This window comes from Rosa chinensis, chromosome 4 (assembly GCF_002994745.2).
Source record: "Rosa chinensis cultivar Old Blush chromosome 4, RchiOBHm-V2, whole genome shotgun sequence".
NCBI lineage: Eukaryota > Viridiplantae > Streptophyta > Magnoliopsida > Rosales > Rosaceae > Rosa > Rosa chinensis.
In genome coordinates, this window is record NC_037091.1 from 63,196,756 (window position 1) to 63,214,161 (window position 17,406).

Sequence of the window (17,406 nt, forward strand, 5' to 3'; positions counted from 1 at the left end):
TCACATATTATTCCCCGAAAATCATCATCTTTGAAAATAGAGAAATCGTAATTCAGCGAATTATACCGTTATTATTTTGGAAGACTCTGTATGACTTGAACTACCTAGTACTTGTACCTGCGCTACCTGCACTTGATTACCAGTCAAACCCAACCCAAAACCTTCTCAGAGATTCACGAGAAGTAACTAGAGATCTATAGTCAAATGGTTGTTATTAGAAAAAGAAAACAGCAAGTTTTTCCAGTCAATTCAGAGTTTCACCTACTATCACCATGACAACCTTAAAAGTCATCAGTTTGACATTCAACACAAAACAGAAGAAACAATGAAGCTGCCATGCATTAGACATGAGATAGATTAGCTCACTGGCACGCGTATTATGATCAGCAAGTTAGTTCGGGGCAAAGAAGTAGAGGGAGGGGCATTGAATTTTTAATGAGTTTATCCTTAAGACACAGTACATACAACAAGACCTTCTCGTCATTTTTGGTCAGGTACTCTCTTCTGTTGAACCTACACGTTTCAGATACAAGAATGAAACGAAAAAATAATTAAACATTAGACATCGCAGTACCCACATAATTCATCATCTTTAAGCATCCTTAGATGTAAAAAGGCCCCTTCTGCGGATGACTAGCCAAGTATTTGTTACAATTGTCAAATACCAAGTGCTCGCCCAATTAAACTTCAAGAAGTTTATTTGGTTCCAACAAACCCAGCCCTCTAACATCAGGACCTACAAGCTCCTGTGTTCTTATGTACCTGTATTTTCTAAGTATACAAGTGCAGCCTCTAAGTCGTTGTTGGAATTACCATCACGAAGAATTGCATAGAAACATCAAAGCTAGTGAACCTTTGATGTACAAAAAATATGGTACCTAAAAGCATAATCAGAGAAGGCGTTAATAAACAGAAAAAGTGAAGATGTAATCAGTACAACAACCGTACAAGATCCCGGCTTTTAGCTTTTACCTCGGGCCCTTGGCTATCCTCAGTCACCCAGAATAGACAGAGGCTGTCTCATGCTAAGCTCTGCTTTGAGCAGCGGGAATTGCTCCAAATCATGAGAATCACCTAAAATTTTCTGTGAAAAAAAAAAAAAAAACCACACCTTGCATAAAGAACTATACTACATGAACCAAAACATTACCAAACTGGACTTGCAGAATAAAAAAGAAATGCAGTTTATTCGTGGATTTCAGAAATGAAATTTTATCAACACAGGAAATGTACTAAAGGTATGTAATGATAAACTAACTTAACCAAAAAAGTATCATTTTGTGTTCTGAAAAATTATGATCAATTTTCTTTTGGACAATATATACTATGATCAGTTAAAACCTAAAAATACAGCTCTGTATGACCACATGAAAATGAGACATGAATAGGCCAAGTTACTTCTGACCAAACAACACATGACCATCATGTACTGCAGAACCAAACCTAGAATAGACAATGCAGACACAAACTCATAAGATGGTACTTTTGCAGAAATACAAACTTATTTGCAGCGTAGACACCAAACTTTAAACATTTGTACTAATACCTCATTGAAATATAGAAACAATGTAAGAGATGTGATGACCAAATTTATCACAGAAGTCATTGACCAAAAAAAGTTTATCACAAAAGTAAATGATAAAAATGTGCAATAAAGGAATACTAATTACCAGAGCAGCAAGGTGTGCTTCTTGTAAGATATTGCCATCTATTTCCAATCTTGCAATAGGAAATTCTGGAAGATGTCCCGACTGTTTCTTGCCAAGCAAGTTACCAGGTCCACGTAAAAGAAGGTCCATATTCGCCAAGTAAAACCCATCTGATGATTTCCCAAGGACCTTCAGCCGCGGTAGGCTACTCTCAGAAGATGCTAACAGTATACACTTAGACTTTCTCACACCTCGTCCAACTCGTCCTCTAAGTTGATGTAACTGAGCAATCCCAAACCTCTCAGCATTCATAACAACCATCATAGATGCATCTGGGACATCAACACCAATCTCAATTACTTGTGTGGCAAGAAGTATATTTGTTTCTCCAGACCTAAACTTTCTCAGTGCTTCATCTTTCTCATCACTCTTCATTTTTCCATGCAACAATCCACAGCTGTAGCCCTGAAACCTATGAGATATAGCTTCAAAATCCGCAGAAGCTGCACGGAGTTGAGGCAGCTGCTCAGATTGTTCAATGACTGGATACACTAGATACACTTTGCCTCCTTCTTTTAACTCATCGAGCATCATCTGTCACATGTTATATATATTACTCAGATACTAAAAAAGGTGGAACTAGAAAATTCTAGTTATTCTAATAATTCTAATCAACATAAAAATAATAAATACATCAAGGATCATCATCTAAGTAACAGTGACAACCAGAATGATGAGCTTAGCAGCCTTAGCTATATATCTATGATCAATTTTCACTCTCTTTCTTATGCTTTAAATATCCAGTCTACCAAGAAATCCTTGTATGCAGTAATGGCTTATTATTTTTCAAATATCAATTAATTTATTTAAACTGGAACAGATTTGTTTATAAGAAAAGAAAATCTATTGGTAGTCTTGTTGCGGGTTTAAATCAAGGACAATCACCTCATATGCATCCTCATACCCATTTTCATTTCCTTGAATAATGAATGTCTCCACTGGTATTCTTCCTGGTGGCAAGTCTGTTATCTGTAATTTAAAGAAAGTAGAAACAAGAGGATGAGAGAACATTCAGTTTACAGGATATCAATTCTGTACAAATGTAGCACTCATTTATTTATTTATTTTGGACGTGAAATGTAGCACTCAATCTGTTACAGAAAAAGGTTAGAATCACTGGCAGACCTACATTGTGCCCAATGGGGGCTGCCGCCGTCACTCACCAAACGTTTGCATACATAATTACATATATAGAATTAGTCTGCCCCCATAATTACATACATAATTACTTGCCATGCTATGGAAAAGTATAATAAAATATCAAGGACAGCCCCCACTTATAGAATTAGTCTGGCTTTGATACATTAATTGGTCATAATTAACTACGATCTTGTTCTATATGAATTAAAGATTATAACTACGATCACATCTCTTATGGACACAGAACTCTGCTTTTTCTATATGTATTCATACACATAATTTAGCTTGGTGTTTTCACATCCCTCATTAGCCAAAAAACAAAAAACCTCACCCCCAGAAGATTAAAATCCTGGTTCCGCTGGTTTGAATTACTAAACTTGAAATATATTTATTTTTGTGTCAACTTTTTAGGATGTGGAAAGCTAAGATAATAACAATTTGATTGCAAAATGAAATAACTCTATGATTTCCATTCTTTTTAAGCCTTGAAGATAATTTTTTTTTAAAATAATCTGATTTCTAAAGATTCTTTTTTTTTTTTGGTTGGGGGTGAACTTAATTCAGGTGCAGAGAAAAGAAAAACAAAAGTGAGGGAGATCTTTGTTCCAACGTAAACGAGCATGAAAGAACAGCAAGAAGCAAGCATACTTGTGTTAATGACATATCCCCATATAAAGCCAGAGCAAGCGTCCTTGGGATCGGAGTAGCTGACATGGCAAGAACATGAGGAGCCATATGCTTTTCACCTTTGGAGGTTCCATCTGAGTTTGTGGCTAGCATGTTTGATATTATGGAGGTATAGTATAGCTGCAGGGAATAGTGCCTCTGTTAGCTTGATATAAATTGAATTTAGGATAAAAAGGAACACGTTTAAAGGAATGGATTCTTAATGCCACATTATTATTATTTTAGAAGAAATGTTCGATTAATCCATACCAACTAGAAGCTCCAAAGTTTGCCTCAACTTAGCATTACCAATTATCAATAACAAATCTCTTCAATAAAAAAATTAGTGGCAATGATTTTCCACAAAAATATCAACAAGAACTAATCATTCATTTGTTATATATATTCAAATTGTAACAAAGTTAGCAGACAAAGTAAACATACTCCCTCACAGAACATGACCAACATTTTTAGTCCAATAGACAACCTTACTGTTAAACCGTCCTCTCTGGATGACACCAAAACGATGTTGTTCATCCACCACAGCAATCCGTAATGCAGAGAACTCCACACGGTCAGCTATTAAACTAGTCGTTCCAATGACCATTGATATCTCTCCAGTCTGGAGACTCTGATGATCCATAACATCACAAATAAGTTATTATCGAATTACCAATACATTTTATTTAACCAAAAAAAAAACAACAGAACTGGACGTTATTACTTGCCTTTTGAATCATCCGTGACTGTTTTGACGGGGTTGATCCTGTTAGTAAGGCAATAGAAGGTTTGCACTCAACATCCTCCATAGTTTCAAGCAAATTCTTCAAGTGCTCGTAATGCTGGACGGCAAGCAACTCAGTAGGAACCATGAAAGCTGCCTATACATAAAATAAAGAGAAACAATCAGAAATCTATTCTGCTATGAACAAGTGATAATAACTATAATGCATTTGAGAATATGAATGAAGAAAGGTTTGAAATTAATCAAAGTAATTGATGTTCAATTAAATGGACTCCTAGCATTGGACAACCATATTTATTAACTGTATAAAGTAATTGCTAAAAAAACATGAATGACAAGGAAAAGTTTTCAAAAGTCCAACCTGATATCCAAAGCCCATTACCTCCATGCATGCTAGAAAAGCAACTACAGTTTTACCGCAGCCAACATCACCCTGAAAATATATAAAACAGCACATTATCAACCAAGAATATTAAATTTTCGAATATATCTAGTGTATGCCACATCTATTAGAAGAGAGGAAAGAACTAGTGTAAAAGTCTTGGCCTAAAATTGTATTGAACATAAGCTAACGAGTATCTTGTCCTCACAGTCACGTGGTAAGCTCTTGTATATAGTGTACATAATCTAACTCCAGTTACATAATATGAAGACTTTTTAAGTGCAGTAAGTAGATTCAGATCAAGATGTAGAATTGCAATATCAGAATAGAATTAACATATATTTACTAGTTGTACTAATCCTGAAAATAATCTTGTAATCAAGAATTAAAACCTGCAAAAGCCGATTCATTGGAACTGGTTGCCTGAGATCCCAGATAATTTCTGAAACAGCAGTGAGCTGACTACCCGTAAGGGCATACGGAAGAGCTTTTAGAAACTTCTTGGTAAGACTGGACCAGTCTTCCATATAAGCAGCACTTGATTCAGGTTTCCTATACTTATTTAGCAATCCATCTTTCTCTATTTGTGTACCAAGCCCTTCAAGCATTTGGTATAAGCGCGCTAGCTGATAGGTGATTATAATTGGGTCAGTTCAGTTCTATTCATGACTTGATCATTGCATAATAAGAAAGCACAATTTGCAAAAACTAAAAATGTCACTAGGAATTTAGTATGAACTTAGAAACAACACAAATCATATAAAATTATACAATAGTATGTATGGTCACAATAAGATGGAAACATTCCACAATAGCAAAAGTGGTCACAGATAATAGAAATTTGAAAGCTTAATATGAAGAGAACAACTAAGAACAATTTGAATCGACATTACCTGAAGGTAAAAGAACTCATCAAATATTAGCCTCTTCCGAGCCAAATCAGCTTCACTCATACTCTTTGGTTGGTGAATCTCAGTATAAGCCTGTATTGTTAACAATCATATTGCTCATTTTATTGTTTTTGTACAAGACAGTTATCAAAAGAACACCAAGGAGGCAAATATAGCTCTACCAAAAATTATGCACACCGAGATAAAGTGAGGTGGATGGAGATGCATGCTATGCTCTGAGTACATTAAACACCATTTGGCACAAAAGAAAAAAAAAACTATATAGTTGTAGGAAGGATGATATAACCAATGATACAAAATTAAAGCTAACCACAATATTTTAGTGATTTGGATGAAAAACATATGAAAATTAACATATTTTAGTTCCAATGCATGTTATCAAATTAATAAGTGACCATGACTTAGTTATGAAGCTATAGATTACAACTTTACAAGTAAGCTTCATAATAAGAATGAGAGTAAAGGTACTTACATCATGAAGACTGAGCAGCCCAAATTCCAGAGTGATTCTTTTAGGAATAGGATCAATATTGATAGGTAAAACTTGTACAACTCTGGAATAGGTAACACATTACAGATTTACGTTATTAGTTTTAGAGAAAACTACAAAGCAATTGTCCAATTCATCCAATACTGGCAAATTCATAAGTGAAAGAACCAAGAGGCAATTCCCATAATTTAAAACAAGGAGAGTTATTTACATAGTATATCAAAACATAAATGGAGCCTACAAGAAGATTGAGCAAACCAGCCATTCATCCAGAAACTAATGCAAATAGTACAAATTTATAAGGAAAAGATCTAATAGCCTAAAGTATCTTAGAGTAAGAACATTAAGAATTTGTAAATCTCACTCTGCAAGGGAGGAGTTGTGTCATCATGTTAAAAATTAACGTACTGAAAATATAGCAGGCACGAACCTTGCAATGATATCTCTCAAAACGTCAGGATTTAAGCCTCCTTTTGAAGGGTATATAGGATATGGCCTCCCTTTTGCATGAAAAGACAAGTCATTTTCATCTTTAAGGACATCAATATTATATTCTCTCATTTCATAGTGATCTTTAGCAGGCATTATCCTCACCTATATTAAACGGCACCGTCATAAGTACAGGTCTCCAGATTAAGATTAGAAAACTGAGGATAATATCTTTAAGATAACATTTGATGCATTCCATAGAAAGAGGTATCAATGTACCAATCATTAATAATTTTCAGTACATGAAGAGGCGAGCCATTTATATAATTGCATATCAAATGGAACTAAAGGTGCTGCAAAAGGCACTAATCAGTGAGGAAAAGTTAACAAGTCAAAAGGTCTTCAATGCAATTCACATGACTGTAGGCAATCAGTTTTCTCATAGCATTATGAAAATGCCAAAAGCAATCCGCAAATACAGCAATATTTATTAATAACAAGAAACAAAATCATTGAACTGAGGACTTAGATTCTGTCAGATTCCATCCAGTAGGGACCAGCTCCAAGTAAATAGGTGTCCAAACGAAACAAAGATATTCCTTCTTGAACAGTATTTTTTATCTTAATCATAATTGACTATATAATCGAGTACCAGAATGAAAACCACATTTCTATGTTGTAAGGAACAGCGTATGCAATACCAATAGAACACATTGAAGTCCATGAAAGTACCGAACAAGATCAAAAGATAAAAAAGGTACTGAACAAGCAAGAAAACCGATAAACATACCTTACCACTAACACATACAAAGTCTCCCTCTCTGTGCTTCTTCTCAACTATTCTAAGAAACGGTAGAGAAGTAAAACGTGTACCACGAAAAAATTTCTTCAGATGCAAATATATTGTCTTCCTTCTACAATCCGTAGAATCATCCTTATGCTCGGTTATTTTATCGTCAGCAATTTCACAACCCACGACAACCTCAACAATTGAAAAAGAAGTACCAGCTTTGATTCCCCTGTAAGATAACAGGAATAATCAAAACTGAAACTTCCATTACTTAATTGCTAGGAAGCAAAGCAAGCAGTGTAATTAGTCAAGTAACTTAGAATATGTCATATTATAACCTCAGTGCTTCGCTCACCCAATTGGTAAGGTGAGGACACAGAGTGCCTATTACAATACTAATATCACCAATCAAATTATTTCGTATACCAAGACAAAAACTTCAGACTGCTTGTATATCTTAACAGGAAAGTTGCTGACAGATTATTTTCGTATGTAAAGTTAACTACAGGCAGAAATTAATTACCTTGATTTTAATATCTTTCCAATGAAAATCAAGTACTGGCCGTCATCTATGTCAATTTGAGCATTCTGTAAATCAGCGTAGGTCCGAGGAAAGTGGTGCAGCAATTTCCGCACCTATATAGGGAAAAAAAAAGTGACAGAGAGAAAAGATGCGATCTAAGGCATTTTTCCTTTTAATTTTCAATGAAAATGGGGACGGTTCCTTTACTATATCTCCAAAAACTCACCGTATGAAAGCCACAATTTTCTAGCTGATTGAGACGCTTCTTACTTATTCCAGGTATACAACTGATAGAATTGTCCAGGAACACCTCATCAGGCACATTCTTTTGTGATTTATGCGAAACTTTGTTAGAAGATTCCTCCACAGGAACTGGTTGATATGTGTATCTCTCAGTAGCCAAAGTCGTGGACTGATCATCTGTTAACAAGGAAGTTTCTTCACTTGGAAACGCAGGATACAGAGAATCCCCTGTTTCATAGAGATAATCTCCCTCCTGCTCTTCAATCGTAGAGCCAGAAGGAAATCCTTCAGGACTTTGAGTTGTTAAAAGTGTCAATTTTTCAAAGAAATTAGCAGTCCCATCATACAATTCCACCGGAGGGGAATCACCCAAAATGATTGATGGAAATCTCTTGCAGACAAAGGAGGCATCAAAATCATCCATTGCATCTTTAAAATTCATACCATAATGCTTTTCAGCTCTTTCATTCTCAATTAAATCATGAAGACCATCATAACCCATCAAAACAGATACCTAAAAGAAAGGAAAAAGATCAAATATGAACTACAGTAAACTTATATAAAGGCAATAGTGCAGTCATAAAGATAGATGACTAGAGAACAACTTGGAGGACACATGAATAATGCCTCACCAAAAGTGAAATTCTTCAAATGCAAAACTACAGAAAAATATAGTTATAACGAAACCAAATTCTGACATAATCAAAAATTGGAAAAGCATATTCGGGGTGGACATGAGCTATATCACTTATTTTCTCCTTACAGCATTCCTTATACTAAATCATGTTCTAAAATGCACAATGATGGATTTGAGAGATCCAGGACACCAGGGGATTAGAGCTTCACAAAAGACAATCTACTAATGCAAGTACAATAGCCATGTTACCACAGCTCATATTAAACATGCTTCTACATACTTTAATATAGGAGAGCATCACCATGATAATAATATATTTAAAGAGGAGGATCGTCCTACTGAGACATAGAGAAATGACAAGAAGTAACTACAGGACAAAAGTCATGTATGTTCATAAGACACAAGCTATCACTGAAATCAACGCAAGCATCAGTTCAAATGGCGACTAACTGTGAGAGACCAAAGCCTGAATGAGCCAAATATTCTCCAAAACTGTGTACTGAAGTCAATGACCTGAAATAGCTCACTTAGAAGCCACTTTCCAATAATGTAAGGAGCCGCATTCTCTTCATAACCATATAGCTGATACCATATAAGAAGTAGGATCCTATATGCTGACTACTTTTAATCATTTCTTTATCTCAACAAAGTGACAGCTTAGTTACAAATTACAAGTTCCAACTGGAAAGAGCTATGCCAGGGAATGGGTACTCAACAACAAGCCTCTCATCAGAATTCAACATTATGCATACAAAACAGAAACTTTCAGGAGAATCAAAAATCTATTGACCAGAAGGATACCTTGTTAAGCAGCTTTGACCGATCTGAGATGCTTGCTATGCCATAACTATCTGCCTCCTCCAAAATACTCTTAGCAAAAGTATGCTTTGATCGAGAACATAATTTCAATACTTTGGAAAGGAGAAAAGTACTGAACCTGCAATAAAAACTACCATGCAAATTGTGCATCACATAATCATTTACTTTTTGTCATCAGAGTATCAAGTTGCGAAGAACAAACAAACCTCATTTTGCTACCCAATGCATTCCGATATCCCTTCTCAGCTTCAAAAGCTATTGCACTCCTCAATCCATTTCCACCGAAACACTGAAAACAAAAGGTTGGAAACTTCAATTCGCTAGATATCCAAACTCGTAACATCTTATTGAACAACGGTGACATCTAAACAACTCGAAATAACGAAAGGTGATTTTTTTTTTTTTTTCAATTACAGAAAGACGGGGGTTTCTAGTGGAGGCAACTAAAACATACCATGCCAGCTGAAACTGCCAGTGCCATACTTGGTGCATAAACAGGACATGCCTAACTAACAAAAAACATCAAACCTGCACAAGAATGATAATGCATACACAGCACAAGATTAGTAAGACAGCTTCAGTTGCTCGATTCCAAAACTCACATTTTCAACACTACAAACAAGTATCAGCCTTTCTCAATCAAAACAGAGCTCTTTAGCTACCTGAACTGGAAATAATGAAATCATAGCGATTATGTAATTAGATACAGAAAGAAAGAAACTAATGGGCAACTTCTGGGAATCAAAGCTTGTAGCTTTTGGGCTGAACTGAAACACCACCGCTTGTTTTTCTATTGGGAAATGGAAACCAAAAACAAAAGGGAAGTTGCGGAAGTACCTATTGCTCAATCCTCAATGCTCTGTAAAATCAGTAACACCCAGAAACGCTTCCGGTGACACAAATTCAGTTCCCAATTCCTTTCTTCATATTTTTGGGCCCAGGCCTGATGAGGACTCTGATGGGCCTGATCTGGCTCTGGCCCTGTTTCAGTGGCTATAAATATCTGAAGTGCTAGCTGCTGCTATATCAAATCTAATCTAGGGTTTTAACTGCGAAGTTCTCTGCCTCCTTCTCCCAGTTTTTTTCTTAGTTGCTTCAGATTTGAATTATTTTCAATGTTATAATAAGGGCCGAGGCAAAAGGGCAGAGCTTTATGCATCTATGCGTAAGAATCAGTGGCTCTGATTTTGCTTGTAGGTTTTCTACAGGACTCCCTGCCGTTCAAGCCCTAAAGATCAAGTCTTTTTGACGATGGCATCATAGTACGGGTTCTGTGCTTATTGGGTTGTGGAACTGGAGCTTTGGTACTTACGAGGGTCTATAACCCAAATAAGTTCCAGGCTTCTTTTCCCATCCAATTTTCTCTCTTCACAAACCCGCCTCCATTAGCCATTACATTCTGGGTATTTTTCTTATTTAGAGGCACTATTTATTTCAACAAATTTTATCAGTCTCTGGTTTGTATATTACGTTGGACATTGATGCATTGAGAACCAGAATTCTGGGATTTAGTAAACCTTTATAGATGAAGTTTCAGTGGAATTTTAAGCCAGAGAGAATAGGCCAAAGTTCCAGTCTTTGATGGTCACTAATTAATTTTCTGGGCAAAACATATTCATGTAACAGGTTATTGATCATCATAAATAGAAAGGGCTTGATTGATTTATTCAATAATTATGAGGTAAGCTTAACCTGAATACTGCCCCAAATTCTAATAGTGATAAAACAATGACTGAACATTACAGGGTACAACTCTTATGTTCAGGAACATAGTGATGACAGATTATATAGCCTCATGAACATTGGCAAACAACCCTTTATCCAAAACCCAGTCTTCAATCATTGCTTGAGCTCTCAATGGCTGGTCAGTTGGCAAAAGATGACCAGCACCTGAAACCGCAACTTGGCTCAAACTCCCCCATTTCTGAACATAACCAGCAGTTTCTCCACCCAACTTCCACACATTCCGATCTGCCGACAGAAACTTCTGTATCCCTTCCCATTTCATGGTCTTCACCCAAGCCTCGGTGGAAAACACACCGTCTCGCAGATCATACTGCCCTTGATACAGCAACACCTTGCTGTTCTTCACAAGAAACTCCACCATGTATTTCACACTCTTCATCACATCCGCGTGCAACACATCTCCCACTAAATCACTACACTCCTCAAAAACAATGGACACATTCGACACCCCCAACGCCTTCTTCACCTCCTTATGGCTCAACAACTCCCCAACCAAACTGGTTTCGTAGTCGGCATTCTTTGTGTAGTCATACAAAGTAGCCAGCCCTGTCATATTTTGCAACCTCCTCAAAACTCTGTTTCGGCCATTCGTTGCCTCACGCCAATTCCTCGCCTTAATCAACCTCACCGCCGCAACTTGAAGCTCCTCCAGCTCACTCTTCTGCCTCTCATTGATCAAACCAGAGAAGTAAGTATTCGCAGCATGAGTAGCCACCTGAATCACCGGGTCTGTTAGCCCATCTCCGATAGCAACACCGCCCAAATTCACACGCTTAGACTCACTTAACTCGGCATTCCTCTTCAAAATGTAGTAACCAATAGCCGGAACATACTTCCCTGCATAGCTCTCCCCAGTAATGTAAATACGCCTCGACTTAAAAGCTGGATCAAGCTCAACAAACTTGGTGATCGCAGCGAACAAGTGCTTTGCAACTCCAAACTGATCAGTTGGTATCTCTTCGGGCTTCGCAGCGATGCTGAATCCGGTGCCTATAGGATTGTCAAGAAAAACCAAGCCGAAAATGCGGTTCCAAGAACCAGAGTTGGGCTCCAAGGCAAGGGGCTCGGAGGGGTGCTTGTGGAAGTTGACGCGCCAGGGACCGAGCTCGAAGAAGTTGCCGATCATGGAGGAGCAGCCGGGGCCACCCTGGAGCCAAATGAGGAGTGGAGTTTGTGAGAGAGGTGAGATTGGGGTTTGAGCTTCATAGAAAGTGTAGTATATGGCAGAGTTTGTCGTGGGGTTGACTGGGAGGTAGCCTGACCTTGTGGGGAGGGCTTGTTTGGGGAAGAGAGGCGGCGGTGATGAGGCTGTGGTGCGGTGGAGGAGGAAGAAGAAGAAGAAGCACAGGAGGTTTTGGGGTGTAGACTCCATTGTAGACTTTGGAGTGTACAATGTTGAATTGTCTTTGTTGGAGTGTGATGATAAGATTATAAAGTAACTGTGCTTACATGTTAAAAGTGGTGACGTGAGTACTGTTGTTGGGTTCTTCAACGAGAACTAGGCGCCAAATATACCGAATAAAACTATAGATGATGCCAAATTGCATTAACATTACTTGGTTTGAATGGATCAAAATTGGTCAAACTGATACAATTATGGTTCTCAATCATTATTGGTCTTTTTCTTTCGATAAGAAACAAATACAACAACAAAGTAACTCCCCTAAAACATCTTAAACCAGAAAGATTAAAATACAGAAACGCGAGCAACATAAGTAGGCAATATTCCATTCCAACCAAACACACCAGTTTTTATCCGATTATATTCCATTCCAATCAATATTGATCAAGCTAACTCATTCTGTCATGATTCCCCATCATTATTGTTTTTTTTTTTTTTTTTTTTCAGAACATTGGTAAATTTTTGTTTGATATTTCTGTGATTGTTATTTGTAGATCTTGTGTTATATTTTAGTTGTAATCTTTTTTATCCGATATTGCAAAGTGACCTAGTGGTTAAGTGTCATGTTGGGAACCTCCTACCCATGTGTGACTCATGAAGTTGTCAAAATAGTTCGACATTGTGCTGCAATACATAGTTAGAACATTTTACATGTGCCAAGAGATTAGTCACGTGGCATAGGAAGCTTTTGAGAGATTCTGTAAAAAAATTATGTTAAAAGTGAGCGAATAAAGACATTAACTCATTCGGTTCGAATTTTTCATCATTTCGTATAAATAAAGCTCTGGTGCGTGACGATAACATTTCTTAAAAAAGATTCTTTCTTCCCCTGTTGGAAAAACAATTCTATGAAGCGGAACCTCTTCTGTCTTCTCCCAAACCCTAGCCGCCTTGGCTGAGAATTCAATCAGAGGAGGTCGGCCCCAACACCAAATGGCCCCTCTCCCGCTGTCTCTCAATGCATTCTCAAGATCATCCAATGTTGACTCACTCCGACGAGCTTTCAATCGATCTTCCGCGCACCAGACGATGTGAATCTTAGACTTACGGGTACCGACAACTAGTAGGAAAAATCATTGGGGAGCCTTGATGCTTTCCGATATGAGATTGAAGATAGAGATTTTTTAATTGATTGGGGTCGAATCAAGCCAAGTAGAGCATGGCTTAAAGCTGTTGACGTTGTGACGGGCGTGGCTGCAATTTTGACTTCAAAAGCCAGTGTTGAACTGGGTTTGAAGTGGATTGTCGGAAACCCTAGCCACCTTGGTTGGGAATTCAATTGATCAAGGCAGACGACGGAGTCTGGGGCCTAACGTGGAGCGAATATGGTGTTTCGACCTGTACAGTTGGAGCTTCGACCTGAGGGCAGTTTGAAAGGCGAAGCAGCGGCCTGGTGGGTAGCTATTGGTGATGCGGAGGCGAGACATGTGCGCTGGCTGGAGATCTTGAAGGCAACAGGGGCTGTCCTGGAAGCAGCGGCGATCGTGGTCGACGATGAGGGGCTGCCCTCTTCTAAATGGGGGTCCAAATCATTTGGGTGGCCCAGTGAAAAGCCTAACTCAACCTCGGTGAGAAAATCAGTTTCGTGCCCTGTTTGGTGGACAGTTATGGGCCGGCCCTAGTGAGCCACCAATGGCAGTGGCCGCGATGTGGGCTAGAATGGGGCCCAAAATATGTTTGGTGCCCAAAACAGGGATGATGCTTTCGTGGATTTGGACCTATCTTTGGACTAAGCGAGTGGTCTTTGGTCCTCTTGGGTTTCAGGTTTGGGATATGGGAGGAACGACTCAGCTAACCATGCTTATGCTTGACGTAAGCCTACAGAACAGTCTATATTCTACATCCAAATTGAATAGTTTCCTGATGCACCACAATTGAGCGCATTGGCTTCAGAAACTGTTTCTTTACTATTTTTCCTAGTTAGAATATTCTTGTTTTGATAGGCTCCTGAATAAAGAAGCGGAATTGTTCTAAGTGTAATGGCACCTATCACCCCTGGTGGGAACTATGTATTGTGTCATTCTGGCCTAAGTATTTTACTATGAATACAATCGTTATCTCTAAAAAAAAAAAAACTAAAAAAAAACTCTGGTGTGTGACACTTGGTGACAGCCAATGTTCTAAAAATCGGCCTAGGCGACCGCCTAGGCGCTAGGCGGCAAGGAACCGCTCCGATTTTGGCCTAGGCGTTTCCCTTAGGCGCTGGGCTACTAGGCGGGGACTAGGCGGGCTAGGCGGTGGTGCTAGGCGGGGACTAGGCGGTTCTAGGCGGAGCCTAGGCGGTCATAAACCCTAATTTATTCTATATTTTGACTATTTTTATATTTATAATTAATTTTTAGACTTTAAATGTTGTCATTTATATTATTATATGTCATTAAAATAATTTAAAAATTAAAAAAAAACCGCCTAGTCCCCGCCTAGGCCCCTAGGCGCTAGTCCCTGGGTCACCGCCTGACTAGCGCCTAGCGTTTTTTAGAACCTTGGTGACAGCACCTCACTCACAATTTGAAGAACCAAATACTTCTCGACCAAGAAAAGAAATATCAAGCAAGGTAGCGAGCTTAATTTACTCGACGATCATTAACCAATAAACAATTAACTTTCTAGAACTCAGAACAATTGCTCATCGTCGCTAAACAACCCTGTTTCCAAAATCCAGCCTTCAATCATTGCCTGAGAATTCAATGGCTGGTCAGCCGGCACAAGATGCCCTGCTCTTGAAACCACAACATTGCTCAAACTCTTCCATTTCTGCACATACCCTGCAAGCTCATCCCCTCTCCCTCTCCAAACCCTCCTCCCCGCCGCTAAAAATCTCTGAATCTCCTCCCATTGCAATGTCTTCACCCACGCCGCGGTCGAAAACACCCCATCCCACAAATCAAACTGCCCTTGATACAACAACACCTTGCTTCTCTTCACCAACAACTCCACCATGTACTTCACACTCTTCATGTTATCATCATACAAAGCAACTTGCACCACATGGCTACAATTTCTAAACACTGCGGGCTCCTCCACACTCATAATTCTCTTCACCCTTTCATCGTGTAAAAAGTCAGTGACCCATTGAGTCTTGTGGTAAGGCGCTTTCTTGGAGTAGTCAAACAATGTGGCTAATCCTGTCATGTCAATCAGCATATCCACAACTCGGTACCTTGCATCGGTCGCATCTCTCCATCGCTTCAATCTGGCTAGCCTGATTGCCTCGTTCTGATACATCTCCATCTCCCTCCTTTGTTTCTCATTGATCAAGCCCGAAAAGTAAGCATTGTCTGCATGAGTGCCCACCTGAGTCTCCGGGTCTATCAAACCATTTCCTATAGCTACGCCAGCTAAATTAACCAAATGATTGGACTCTTCATTCTTCTTGAGTATATAGTACCCAATTGCTGGCACGTACTTGCCAGCATAGCTCTCGCCTGCTATATATAGTGGACGAGAGCTAAACAATATTGGATCAAGTTCAATAAACTTTGTAATCGCAATGTATAGGTGTTTAGCTACCGAAAATTGGTCTCTTGGGATTTCTTCGCTGCTCGAGGCGATGCTGAACCCGGATCCTATTGGATTATCAAGGAAAAGAAGTCCAAAAATCCGGTTCCAAGAACCGGGGTTGGGTTCAAGCACAAAGGGTTGATTATCAAGATCACGATGATGATGGTTTAAGTTTACATACCAAGGCCCGATCTCCATGAAGTTACCAAACAAGGAGGAGCATCCGGGCCCACCCTGGAGCCAAATGATAAGTGGGGTTTGCGAGAGGTCGGGGAAAGTGAGGCTCTGAGCTTCATAATAGGTGTAGAAAATAGAAGAGCCTGTGGTGGAGTTGACTGTGAGGTAGCCTGACTTGGTGGGCAAAGCTTCCTTGGGAAACAGAGAGATTGGAGCAGTGAACAATGAGAACTTGGAGGGTGGCCATAAGGATGGAGCTCGATGAAGATAGGAGATGGGAAAGAGTTGAAGCAATATGAAAACAGAGATGAAGATGAAGAAGGTGAGCTTCAGAAGAAGCTTGGGTGTCCACGTTGACTCCATTGGAGATTTACAGTAGGTGAAGATTGTCATATATTATTTATAGGAAGGACGACTACTACATAGAGAGCAACGGACGAAAACAGCAAATATCAATTAGAAATTTGCAGCAGTTTTATAATGGAGATAAAGATTGCATTTGTGATTAGAATTTTGAAGAACAGGTTGTATCGTGTTTGTTTAATTAACCGACAATTAAAAAACAACAAGTCTGGCCTAAAATTTTTGCTTCATATTCATAAGTTCAATACACGTAATGTATTAATACTCCATATTACATGACATCGTCTTAGTTATCTATGTTGTTGTAAGACTTTAATATTTATCTTGTTAATTAGGTTCTAATTAATAATTGACACAATGCGAGCACATTCGATAAATGCATGTTATCCCCCTAAAAAATCTAGCATTTCTAACTATTCTTTTAATAGAGCAAAATCCAAGCTGAATGACTTAATCAAAATTGGATTCACCAAATGAGGAATCCGTTCTTTTGAATGGCCTCGGGCGTAAGAACATCATGAAGTTTATCCATGTCCAAATATCTATACTAAAAAAAGAGTCTCACGAAGATTCACTTGGCTAAAAGGAATGCAGGCCATTTATAATATTTAGTAGTTAGCTCATGCCTCAATTTCGTGGAAACTGAACCTCATAACTTAAAAAAATAAACTTAAATTAGAACATCAATTTCATAAAAAATTGAAGATTATAGTACACAACTTTTTGCCAAAAT

At 38.4% G+C, this 17,406-nt stretch overlaps 3 protein-coding genes across 7 annotated transcripts; all 3 read right to left on the reverse strand.

Moving 5' to 3' along the window:
- Window positions 1-415: 415 nt before the first annotated feature.
- On the reverse strand, window positions 416-10,905 carry LOC112196303 (ATP-dependent DNA helicase homolog RECG, chloroplastic). 5 transcript variants are annotated; one of them, XM_040517930.1, is made up of 20 exons: window positions 10,322-10,905; window positions 9,939-10,012; window positions 9,691-9,773; window positions 9,467-9,614; window positions 8,473-8,542; window positions 8,012-8,286; window positions 7,786-7,898; window positions 7,263-7,491; window positions 6,474-6,637; window positions 6,026-6,107; window positions 5,536-5,625; window positions 5,035-5,268; window positions 4,622-4,693; window positions 4,244-4,396; window positions 4,003-4,146; window positions 3,498-3,656; window positions 2,595-2,678; window positions 1,671-2,243; window positions 973-1,084; window positions 416-878 (listed from the first exon to the last, which is right to left on the reverse strand). In XM_040517930.1, the coding sequence occupies exons 2-19, from the start codon at window positions 9,963-9,965 to the stop codon at window positions 992-994; spliced, it is 2,793 nt and encodes a 930-aa protein (XP_040373864.1). In that variant the 5' UTR covers window positions 9,966-10,012; window positions 10,322-10,905; the 3' UTR covers window positions 416-878; window positions 973-991. The 5 variants fall into 5 exon arrangements, with proteins under 5 accessions (XP_040373864.1, XP_024192389.1, XP_024192391.1 ...); XM_024336621.2 differs by having other exon boundaries at window positions 8,012-8,542; XM_024336623.2 differs by having other exon boundaries at window positions 8,012-8,542; window positions 9,467-9,602; window positions 10,322-10,904.
- Window positions 10,906-11,098: 193 nt separating this feature from the next.
- LOC112196304 (serine carboxypeptidase-like 50) lies at window positions 11,099-12,659 on the reverse strand. Its single transcript, XM_024336624.2, has one exon. It carries the CDS (start codon window positions 12,600-12,602, stop codon window positions 11,268-11,270), a length of 1,335 nt encoding a protein of 444 aa, XP_024192392.1. The 5' UTR covers window positions 12,603-12,659; the 3' UTR covers window positions 11,099-11,267.
- Window positions 12,660-15,123: 2,464 nt separating this feature from the next.
- LOC112200104 (serine carboxypeptidase-like 50) lies at window positions 15,124-16,673 on the reverse strand. The gene has a single exon (XM_024341121.2). It carries the CDS (start codon window positions 16,671-16,673, stop codon window positions 15,246-15,248), a length of 1,428 nt encoding a protein of 475 aa, XP_024196889.2. The 3' UTR covers window positions 15,124-15,245.
- Between the last annotated feature and the right edge of the window lie 733 nt (window positions 16,674-17,406).

What these genes read in the sequence shown, in the direction of transcription:
- LOC112200104 (XM_024341121.2), bottom strand. Translation starts at nt 16,673, where the DNA reads ATGGAGTCAACGTGGACACCCAAGCTTCTTCTGAAGCTCACCTTCTTC.
- LOC112196303 (XM_024336621.2), bottom strand. Translation starts at nt 9,965, where the DNA reads ATGGCACTGGCAGTTTCAGCTGGCATG. An exon ending in TGGCAGTTTCAGCTGGCATG is followed by an intron (nt 9,774 to 9,938) that starts GTATGTTTTAGT and finishes TTTTGTTTTCAG; the next exon opens with TGTTTCGGTGGAAATGGATT. An exon ending in GCATTGGGTAGCAAAATGAG is followed by an intron (nt 9,615 to 9,690) that starts GTTTGTTTGTTC and finishes TTTGCATGGTAG; the next exon opens with TTTTTATTGCAGGTTCAGTA.
- LOC112196304 (XM_024336624.2), bottom strand. Translation starts at nt 12,602, where the DNA reads ATGGAGTCTACACCCCAAAACCTCCTGTGCTTCTTCTTCTTCTTCCTC.